The 11,095-nt window shown below is 30.7% G+C and overlaps 2 protein-coding genes and 1 non-coding gene across 3 annotated transcripts; 2 read left to right on the top strand and 1 right to left on the bottom strand.

Moving 5' to 3' along the window:
- The first annotated feature begins 1,846 nt into the window (after window positions 1–1,846).
- On the top strand, window positions 1,847–3,765 carry LOC107032466 (cytochrome P450 76A2-like). Its single transcript, XM_015234065.2, has 2 exons — window positions 1,847–2,820; window positions 2,943–3,765. The coding sequence occupies exons 1-2, from the start codon at window positions 1,906–1,908 to the stop codon at window positions 3,546–3,548; spliced, it is 1,521 nt and encodes a 506-aa protein (XP_015089551.1). The 5' UTR covers window positions 1,847–1,905; the 3' UTR covers window positions 3,549–3,765.
- A 1,456-nt stretch (window positions 3,766–5,221) lies between these two features.
- Window positions 5,222–6,907, bottom strand: LOC107032287 (cytochrome P450 76A2-like). Its single transcript, XM_015233876.2, has 2 exons — window positions 6,002–6,907; window positions 5,222–5,906 (listed from the first exon to the last, which is right to left on the bottom strand). The coding sequence occupies exons 1-2, from the start codon at window positions 6,905–6,907 to the stop codon at window positions 5,301–5,303; spliced, it is 1,512 nt and encodes a 503-aa protein (XP_015089362.1). The 3' UTR covers window positions 5,222–5,300.
- Window positions 6,908–9,628: 2,721 nt separating this feature from the next.
- TRNAA-AGC lies at window positions 9,629–9,701 on the top strand. Its single transcript has one exon. It is a non-coding gene; the product is annotated as a tRNA-Ala (tRNA).
- The last annotated feature ends 1,394 nt before the right edge of the window (window positions 9,702–11,095 follow it).

The raw sequence follows: 11,095 nt of genomic DNA, 5'->3' as shown, positions 1-11,095 counted from the left end.
AAATAAATAATTTTGACCCATAAATCGATCCATGCCCAGCATCGATCAAGCTTCAAGAATCAAGAGTTTATATGTGTCAGACTTATAAATCCTACTTTTTAATAAACATGAAAATTTTTATCGCAATAATAAATTTAATTGAACCGATCACATGACCTAAGCGGCCAAACCCATCTTAATAGCTCTATAGTCTATACAGAAACATTGACTTTCTCATTCCTTTTAATTGTGTCACACTCACCCCCATAAATAATACTGATCGAAATTTGTCCAGAAACATTGACTTTCCCCTTTTTACCCTTGAAAGATAATATTATTTGTTCATTTAAAAGAAGATGAAACATTTTATATTTAAAATAGTTTAATTTTAATTTTTTTGGTTAACTTTAATAAGAAGCTTTAATAGCTACACAAATCTTTTATATTTTTAAGGCCATTAACTTTTGGCATTTTTTATTTTTTCTTAAATTTCGTGATAAATTAAATCACGTCATATGAAATTTGAAACGAAAAAAGATAGGTCAAGCATCGTGAAAATGAATTTGAACCGGAGAAATTTTATGGTTTTATCCTCTATCATATCAATTTCAATGGCCAACTGGATACCAATTTACAACTTTTTTTTATTTATTATTTTACTTAGCAATCTCAATTTTTCTATCACGAATTAAAAAAAAGTATATTATTTATTATTTAGTGGACATAATTTATCATTGACTTGATATTATTGAGTCATTAAAAATGTTAATCCAAACCTAATAATAAAAGCCAAATGGGCCTTAAGTTTGATTTTTTTAAAAAAGTTAAAAAAATAGAAGTCATTATTTAGTTGGCTCAAATTTACTTGTTAACTTTTGATTTGATATATTTATTAATAAAATAATAATTAATATAATAAATTTATTATTTTATCTATATATTAATAAATAAACAGTATTATAAGAAAAAAATAATTTCTTCCTCAATTCGTCAAAAATAACAAGTAAAAATAGAAATTCTATTTGACAATTAAATCCAAACGGAAGTAGCATATGGCTGGAGAGCTGGACACGGTGCCAATATTAGAACTTTTATCTATTCTAATTTTTAAATATATCCAATACACATTTGAACTACGGTATTCTGAAATTAAGTCTTATGCCTAATTCATACCTCAAAAGTAAATATGTTCAATACACATTTGAACAAACTATACTCGTTGTGAAATTAAGTCTTATGCTTAACTCCACCCCAAATGCAAATATATTCAACACACATTTGAATGACGGTATTCGTTGTGAAATTAAGTTTTAAGCCTAACTCACTCTCTAAAGCTAACTCAGAGGGAAGAGAATAGCCCAAGTCTTATCCACCCGTCACGCCCGGTGCTTAATTAGCATCTGGTGCATGGAATATTTTTGGAGGAACCCAACATTGGGTGTCATGCCCTACTCTGATACCATGTGAAATTAGATTTTAGGTCTAATTCACCCCAAAAAATTAGTTCAAAGAGAGAAGTATCGTCCAATTCTTATATCTATCCACCCATCTCATTAACAATCAATATGAAATTTTTGTCTTTCTTTAACATTCATTTTCCTAATTGCTCCTTATATTCGACTATTTTGCTATAATAGCGCCCACTCATTCGGGGTAAAGGTTATCAAATTACTAGAATCGTCAATATATTGTGACTGCAAGACTTCAACCCACGTAGAGGGTTCGGTTGGCTGTTTCAAGGGTCCTTTAAATGAAGGGTTAATTCCACTTGACCCGTTAAATTTCAAAGTTTGTATAAGTTGAGCCGACACAATATAAAATTCAGGGTCCATTGAATAAATAATGCCAAGTTAAGAGAAATAATTATAAATAAGAGCTTATCATAACACAATTTGCAGCAAACCAGTAAAGTCAACCAAACAAAAAATGGAATGGGAATGGAGCTATCTATTTTTCTCTGCAATCATCTTGTTACCAATTTCAATCCTATTTTTTTCTCAGAAAAAGAGTAGTAAATGTTATTACAATTTACCTCCAGGGCCGCCTGGATTACCAATTTTTGGTAACATGTTTGAACTAGGAAAAGAGCCTTACAAAAAAATGTCAGCTCTAAAACAGAAATATGGCCCTGTTTTGGGGTTAAAACTTGGCCCCTCAACAAACATTATGGTTGTTCAAACAGCTCAGGCTGCTGCAGAATTATTTAAGAATCATGATACGTCCTTCGCGGATCGACCAATCGTTGATGTAAATCAGGCACATAATTACTTTCAAGGGTCTCTGGCTGTAGGCAGATATGGCTGCTTTTGGCGATTTCAAAGGCGGATATGTACTGTGGAAATGTTTGTACACAAAAAAATCAGTGAAACAGTGCCAGTAAGGCGAAAATGTGTGGATAATATGTTAAAATGGATAGAGAAAACAGTGAATTCTGCTGAAAATGGAAATGGAATTGAGGTAACACGTTTTGTGTTCCTAGCATCGTTTAATATGCTGGGGAATTTGATTCTATCGAAAGATTTGGCTGATCCTGAATCCGAGGAGGCCTCGGATTTCTTTAATGCCATGAAGGGAATCATGGAGTGGTCAGGTGTTGCTAATGTTTCTGATATATTTCCGTTTCTTAGAAAGTTCGATTTACAAAAATTGAGGAAGAAGATGACGCGAGACATGGGGAAGGCCATGGAGATCATGTCTATATTACTCAAAGAACGCGAGGAAGAACGAAAGAAAGGTATGGAGAAAAGGAAAGATTTCTTGGATGTTTTGCTTGAATTCGAGGGCACTGGAAAAGATGAACCAGCTAAATTATCGGAACATGAGATCAAAGTATTAATAGTGGTAAGTATTCATTTATCGTTATTCATAGTTGAGATCTAGTGTGAATGTGGTCGACTATACATCTGTTCGAAACCTCAAATTGTTTATACTGAAACTCATATTCCATATGTATGAAACAACAGGAAATGTTTCTAGCTGGTTCAGAGACGACAAGCAGTAGCGTTGAATGGGCACTAACAGAGCTCTTGCGCCATCCACAAGCAATGGCTGAAGTGAAAACAGAGATATCAAAAGCAGTAGGATCAAACAACAAGTTTGAAGAAAGTGATATCGAAAATCTTCCTTATATGCAAGCTGTAATCAAAGAATCACTTCGTTTACATCCTCCTCTCCCTTTCTTGATCCCAAGAGAGACGATTCATGACACTAAGTTCATGGGGTACGACGTGCTAAAAGGGACTCAAGTCCTCGTAAATGCTTGGGCAATTGGAAGAGATCCTGAATGTTGGGACGATCCTATGAGTTTCAAGCCTGAGAGGTTTCTTGGCTCGAAAATAGATGTGAAGGGTCAGCATTACGAGCTAATTCCATTTGGTGCTGGACGAAGGATGTGTGTTGGTTTGCCTTTAGGTCATCGAATGATGCATTTCGCTCTGGGATCGTTACTTCATGAATTCGAATGGGAGCTTCCTGATGGTGTGTCTCCTAAATCTATCAATATGGATGAAAGCATGGGAGTAACAGCAAGAAAACGCGACTCTTTGAAAGTCATACCAAAAAAGGCTTGACTATTTATCCTAATTATATATTATCGACAAGAGGAAGTTGATCGAATGATAAACAACTCACTTCAAATAAATCTTATCGAGCCAACAAGTATTTGAGACTTTCTAATGATGTACGTTTATATATTTTTCTTTGTAATACTACTAAGTATTTGTAGTTCTTGTACTAAATGTAAATTTACTTAAATCTTTGAAGAAGTTAATAATTTGGAGAAATTCATATATGAATATTTTAAATTTATAGGTTAATACCACTAGTTAATTAACTCACCATTTTCAAATTTATCGCGAAAATTAGTACATTTCCTAGTTATGCGTTACTTAACTTTGTAATAATACAACTTCATAGAAATAAAATAAATAATTTGCACACTCATAGTGATCATATAATTTTTTTTTATCATTTATATATGTACTGACATAATATCGAAATGTGAATATCCAACAGGATCTATGAATCGTTACAAGGAGATGGAACAACTAGTGAGTAAATGTTAAAGACTTTTTTATTTTATTATATGTGTGATTTAATTAATATTGACCACATAATTAATAATATGAAGAACAAATCTTATCAATTGAACTGATTCCTTATGAATGCATCAAATTAAGTTTTAATTTTTATAAACTAATCCTCCCTCAATTGATTATGTTACCATGTATATCCGTATTATTTTATCAATAAAACTATGATTAAGATAAGGAGATAGAAAATAATATAATAAAATAATATTTTTACTTCTCTCTGAGTAAATATCTTTTTCATTTCAACGTTATTTGAAAATAATAAAAATATATTTTCATTCTAAATATTCAATAAAAAGTTAGAGATACCTCCAAATTTTATTCATGGCCAGCCAAACAGCGTTGCACCAATTTTTAAATATTATTTTCATTTTAATAATAACTTTTTTAAAATTTTTACATTAAAACCTAGCCAAACATGGTTAAATTTATGTTTTCTTGTCATTTTCCTTCTAAAAGAAAGTCCAAGCAAAATCTGCTTTCCCTTTTAATTCTGTCACACCCATAAATATATGTTCCATCAAAATTGCCAAAGTCCAAACACATTGAATGCATGGTTCCACCGTGAGATTGAATATTTCTAAAATCAGTATCATTCTAGATGCTTAATACTTACTCCCTCCGTTCGATATTATCTGTCATGATTTCTATTTATAAAGTCAAATTTTAAGAATTTTGATTAACATTTTAAGATATATTTTTTCATCATATTGATACGCAAAAATTTACAATTTATAGTACTTTTTATATAGTTTTTGAATATCTAAAATTTTTGTTTAAAATATCGAATTAATGTAATCTAATTCAACTTTGAAAATTAGTCAAATTGACTTTCGAAAAGCGCAACATGATAAATAAAAGTGGACGGAGGAATAACATTCATTTACTTATTTTTTTTCTAAATGGGGAAATATTAGAAGCGCTTGAAAACGTTGGTCATGTTGGAAGCACGATATAACGGAAGAAATGATATAATCTATTCAAACATTATTTTTATTAAAATAATATGATATATTATAAAACGATATACAATAACTATATATAGCATTTTTTTGATAATATTTTCAAAGAGTCACGTTTTCTGGCCGTAACAACTATATCCAGATAAGTTATACGTTACCTATTGTATGTGATAATGGGAAAACAATGTTATCTCTCGAAACATTATATATATTAAAACGATATATCATGAAATAATATGTAACAACTATCCAGACAAGCTGTAAGTCGTCAAACCTTTTTTGGTATCACTTTCAAAGAGTCGCGTTTTCTAGCTGTTACTCCCATGCTTTCATCCATATTAATAGATTTAGGAGACACACCATCTGGAAGCTCCCAATCGAATTCATGAAGCAACGATCCAAGAGCGAAATGCATCATTCGATGACCTAAAGGCAAACCAACACACATCCTCCGACCTGCACCAAATGGAATTAGCTCATAATGCTGACCCTTCACATCCAATTTCGAGCCAAGAAACCTCTCGGGCTTGAAACTCATAGGGTCGTCCCAACATTCAGGATCTCTTCCAATTGCCCATGCATTTACTAGGACTCGAGTCCCTTTTAGCACGTCGTACCCCATGAACTTAGTGTCTTGAATTGTCTCTCTTGGGATCAAGAAAGGCAGAGGAGGATGTAAACGAAGTGATTCTTTGATAACAGCTTGCATATAAGGAAGATTTTCGATATCACTTTCTTCAAACTTGTTGTTTGATCCTACTGCTTTTGATATCTCTGTTTTCACTTCAGCCATTGCCTGTGGATGGCGCAAAAGCTCTGTTAGTGCCCATTCAACGCTACTGCTTGTCGTCTCTGTACCAGCTAAAAACAATTCCTGTTGTTTCATACATATACAACAAACTTAATTTCATTCTGATTGTAATGAAAATGATTTAAGAGAAGTCGGAAAAAAAGAAAAAAAAAACTTACCAGTATGAATACTTTAATCTCATGTTCTGATAATTTAGCTGGTTCATCTTTTCCAGTGCCTTCAAATTCAAGCAACACATCCAAAAAATCTTTCATTTTCTCGATACCTTTCTTTCGTTCTTCCTCGCGTTCTTTGAGTAACATAGACATGATCTCCATGGCCTTCCCCATGTCTCGCGTCATCTTCTTCCTCAAACTTTGTAAATCAAACTTTCTAAGAAACGGAAATATATCAGAAACATTAGTAATACCTGACCACTCCATAATCCCCTTCATAGCATTGAAGAAATCCGAGGCCTCCTCGGATTCAGGATCAGCCAAATCTTTCGATAGAATCAAATTCCCCAGCATATTAAACGATGCTAGGAATACAAAACGCGTTACCTCAATTCCACTTCCTTTTTCAGCAGAACTCCCTGCTTTCTCTATCCATTTCAACATATCATCCACACATTTTCGCCTTACTCGCACTGTTTCACTGATTTTTTTGTGTACAAACATTTCCACAGTACATATCCGTCTTTGAAACCGCCAAAAGGTGCCATACCGAGCTAAAGCCGGAGATCCTTGATAGTAATTATGTGCTGAATTCACATCGACCAATGGTCGATCCGCGAAGGAAGTATCATGGTTTTTAAATAACTCTGCAGCAGCCTGAGCTGTTTGAACGACCATAATATTTGTTGAGGTGCCAATTTTTAACCCCAAAACAGGGCCATATTTCTGTTTCAGAGCTGACATTCTTTTGTATGGCTCTGTTCCTAGTTCAAACATGTTACCAAAAACTGGTAATCCAGGTGGCCCTGGAGGTAAATTGTAAGTACTATTTTTCTTAGAAAAAAATAGGATGAAAATTGATAACAAGATGATTGAAGAAAAAAACAGATAGCTCAATTCCCATTCCATCTTTCTGTTAGTTTTTTTTGTTGTTGTTGATTAATTTGATTTGCAATTGATAGAAGCTCTTATTTATAATGTTATTATTTATTGCTCCCATTGACCTCATAGCCCTTTAAATTGCTATATATAGGGTGTACACTTTTGAATTATCTTTTGTCTTAATTGCCCTTTATTTCGACATGTGAAGTGGAGGTGGCGTAAGAGATTGATGGCGATAGATCTAAGGAGAGGTAATAGAGAATGTGGAAATCGATGATTAAGTAGTTAAATCTTTTTTTATACTAAACATTATCTTATATCTTGATTAAGTGTTCTTTTATTTTGGTTATTTTTACAAAATTATTCTAAATAATACATAAAAATGACCCTTAACTTGGCGTCAAGTAGTTTTTTATGACCTTTAAATTTAGTTGTGCACAAGTAGATCCTTAAACTTGTGTAAAATTGAGCAAATTGACACATTCGTCCTGCATGGCATCCTATGTGTATCATGGCATGTAGGACGAATGTGTCCATTTGCTCAATTTTATACAAGTTTAAGTGTCTGCTTATGCACACCCAAAGTTAAAGTTCATAGTTATCATTTGACACTGCGTTAAGGGTCATGTTTATATATTATGTCATTTTTTTTTCCTCAATATTTTCGTCATAACTTTTAACATTTATATTTCTTTAAAAATTGTTCCGAAAAATGATTTCCTTTAGTCTAAGGCACAAGGGTTCATCAGAATTCGCATTTCCTATATAGGGAGGAGCTATAAATCATCTTATAGATTCGACCAAACATAGTAACATTAGTTTAAACTAAGTATTTTTTAAAAAATTGATAGAATATGTGTAAAATTAAATATGAAAGTTAATTACTAATATCATTATCCTACGATTTAAATTCTATGATTCAATTTTGGCTACGGGGTCCGGGCGACGGCTGTGCTCTCAAGCTATTAATTTCAATTTCTTATTGCTTGTATGATTATGTTAGTTTAATATTTTTCAATGATAAATTATGTCCATAAAGCTTGTTTCTTTGATTTTCACTAATATTGTAAGTCAATGATAAATCATGTCCACGAAACTTGTTTCTTTGCTTTACGCTACACAAGTGGCTTGGCCAATATTTAAAAATAAATTATAAAATTAAAGATAAGATTAATTTATAATTTTTTGGATAAATTATCACTAATACATCATCATGCTGTATCAATGATGATATTTTGTTGTTTTGCAACCTGTTTTGTCTATTGCTATTTTCTTTTGTTATTTGACTTAATATCAAATATTAATTGAAGTAGCTAATCATAGTATAAATTAAACTTTCGCGATTTAATCTAAATTAAGAAGAAAAAAAAAACAAAAGCAACTATTAGTCAAGGTCGGATTTGGATGTCATTCTTTATTAGTACATATTAATTAAATTTGTAAGGAAATACATAATTTAAATTGTATTTTTCACTATTTATATCCTTTATGAAATTATAAATATAACTTTTTAAGTAGTGCGATTAATCTCTTAGAACATATCAAATTCATTAATAGAAAGGATGAATATAGAAAAAAATTACACATCTATCTTAAATTTTGAACAATAAAAAAAATCAAAATTTCAATTTATATAAAATAGAGGAAGTATTAAATTTAGTATTAAAAAAATCCTTTTAAGTTATTAAATATACAAGTAAAATGAACTATTTTTATAAAATAGAGGAAGTTTTAAGTTTAGTGTTAAAAAAAACTCCCTTATTATTAAATATACTTATACCAGCAAAATGAAATATCTTTATATTTTTATATAGAAATCAAAGTAAAATAAATCAAAGATATTATTATTCAATTCAAAGAGGGACCATGATCAATTCTTTGTGTTTTGGACTTTGGGTCAAGTTTGGACATTTATGGATATGATATGATAGAACTAGAAGGGATGAAAAAGGCAAAATTGCTTCCATGTTTGTGGTCAATCATATATGATATGGTTAGAATATCTTTGAGTTCTTCTAGATGTGGCTGCTCAATTAATTTTGTGACCTAAAATTAAATTTGAATATATAAAGGATAGTGTGTTTATATCCTAATAATGAAGTGCGATATAATTTAATAGAGATAATTATATATAATACATTTTTAGATTATCAAAAATATGCCTTTAAATATATGATTAGACAATTTCTTTCTTTTAGGTGAGAGACGTGATTCTAGTTTAAAATATATTATTTATTTTATCTCTCCCTATCAATATTATTAGTATTGTGTTATTATTCTCTTATCTAATTTACAACATCATATCTCCTTTCTCTCCTCCTTACAAGTATCATTAATATTATTCTATCTCATTGTCTTAAATTATTCCTTATTATTATTATTTTACATATGTTACTCTTACTATTTTACGATTAAATGTTTTTCGTTCATATTTTCATCTCAATTTCCTTACCTTTTTTCCCCATTCTTCAAATTGATTTTGCTGAGTATTTCTCTTGAGTCGATATTATGAATAAACGCCACATAATAATTCCCATATTATAATTGACTACATAAATAATGTTTCATTATAAACTTACAAATCAAACTACCTATGCTTTTGTGTTCTATTTCATTCGTCGATGGAGATTCTTTTCGCCTTTTCCTCATGGTATTATTTTGATATTGGTCACCCAGAAGTATTTAGCCTTACAAAGTGGTCTTTACCGATAATTTCTAAGGGCGTCTTATGTCTAGTAGTCGTGTCATGGGGATGTAGCTCAGATGGTAGAGCGCTCGCTTAGCATGCGAGAGGTACGGGGATCGATACCCCGCATCTCCATTTTTGTTTTCCCAATTTCTTATTTATTTTTTTTGGACCTTAGTTTTGGGCTCACATTCTTACTAATATATGGGCCTTAGGCCCAATTAACAGAAAAGCCCAAACAGCTTCACCAACTATTCTTCATTTCAAATAACCAATCAATTGAAAATATCAATATATAGGTGTCAAATGGCGGTTTTGGGATGACTTTGGACGCATTAAAACGAAGGCATTATACATAAATATACCTTTTAAATTAGACTCATTTTATATTTATGTCTTCCAATTTTAAATGTGCACAAATAGACACACGAGTCCTACGTGTCATAATACACGTAGGACACAAATTTCCATGTAGGATGCAATGTAGAACGTTTGTCTACTTGTTTAATTTTATGCAAGTATAAGTGTCTACTTGTGCACACCCAAAGTTGGAGGGCATAAATATTTTGGCCAACATATTTATGTATTATGCCTAAAATAAACTGAGATAATTAATAGGTGTGGGTGGTCGTTAACTTAATTAAAAGTTATTTGAGCTTAACACAAATTTAATTGAAATTAGCTAAAATATGGATTATAATTCAACTCATTCCAATTCATTTCCTATTTATTGTAAGGCAATTGATTTAGATCTCTATTTATTCCATAGCATTATATAGAAACATTGTAATTAAAAGAGTGTTTTATTCCATCGAATTCTTTTAATTTAAGGAATGTTTCAAATTATATACCACCTGCAGGATGTAAACTTGAAGAATAATCATTTTGATAAATAACAAATTAACAAACTATTTTTGTGACTCTTGACCAGTTTATGAGGCTGGTTATTAGCTAATAGGCTAGTTAATACTCTTTCTATGAAAAGATCCAATTCAATAGTTATTTTCTTAACATAACATATAAAGTTCATTAATTTGGAGAAAAAAATAAATAAAAGTTCATTAATATCCTAAAATTATGTTATATAATGAGGCAATTCAGAATATAAAATTTATGATTTTTATGATTGTGTAACTCAAATCATAATTAATTAATTATAAATTTTTTTATATGTATTAAATTTTGATTAAAATAAATAAATTCTCAGAAACATATAACTTAGATCTTTGGATCTTCCTGTGTTTTTTTTACCAAATAATTAATGTCACGTCACAATTATTATCCAGGTCACAGGACAGGCGTCATCTTTTTTTTTTCTTTTCCTTTAAAAGGAAGTTTAATTTAGTCGATCATTTATATAGAAACAAGAATAATTTCATAAAAGTATATATTAATGAATTATAATTGAAATTAAAAAATTGTATATCTAAACATACAACTACATATATTGATTTCGTATAGATATTCAAATCGAACAGGCACATTATATATAGTCTAGGGTGATCAATAAGATATTCGTTATCAAAAAT

Source organism: Solanum pennellii, chromosome 10, assembly GCF_001406875.1.
Source record: "Solanum pennellii chromosome 10, SPENNV200".
In the NCBI taxonomy this organism is placed as follows: domain Eukaryota; kingdom Viridiplantae; phylum Streptophyta; class Magnoliopsida; order Solanales; family Solanaceae; genus Solanum; species Solanum pennellii.
The sequence above is the reverse complement of the archived record's forward strand: the minus strand, read 5'-3'. Positions and strand labels throughout refer to the sequence as shown.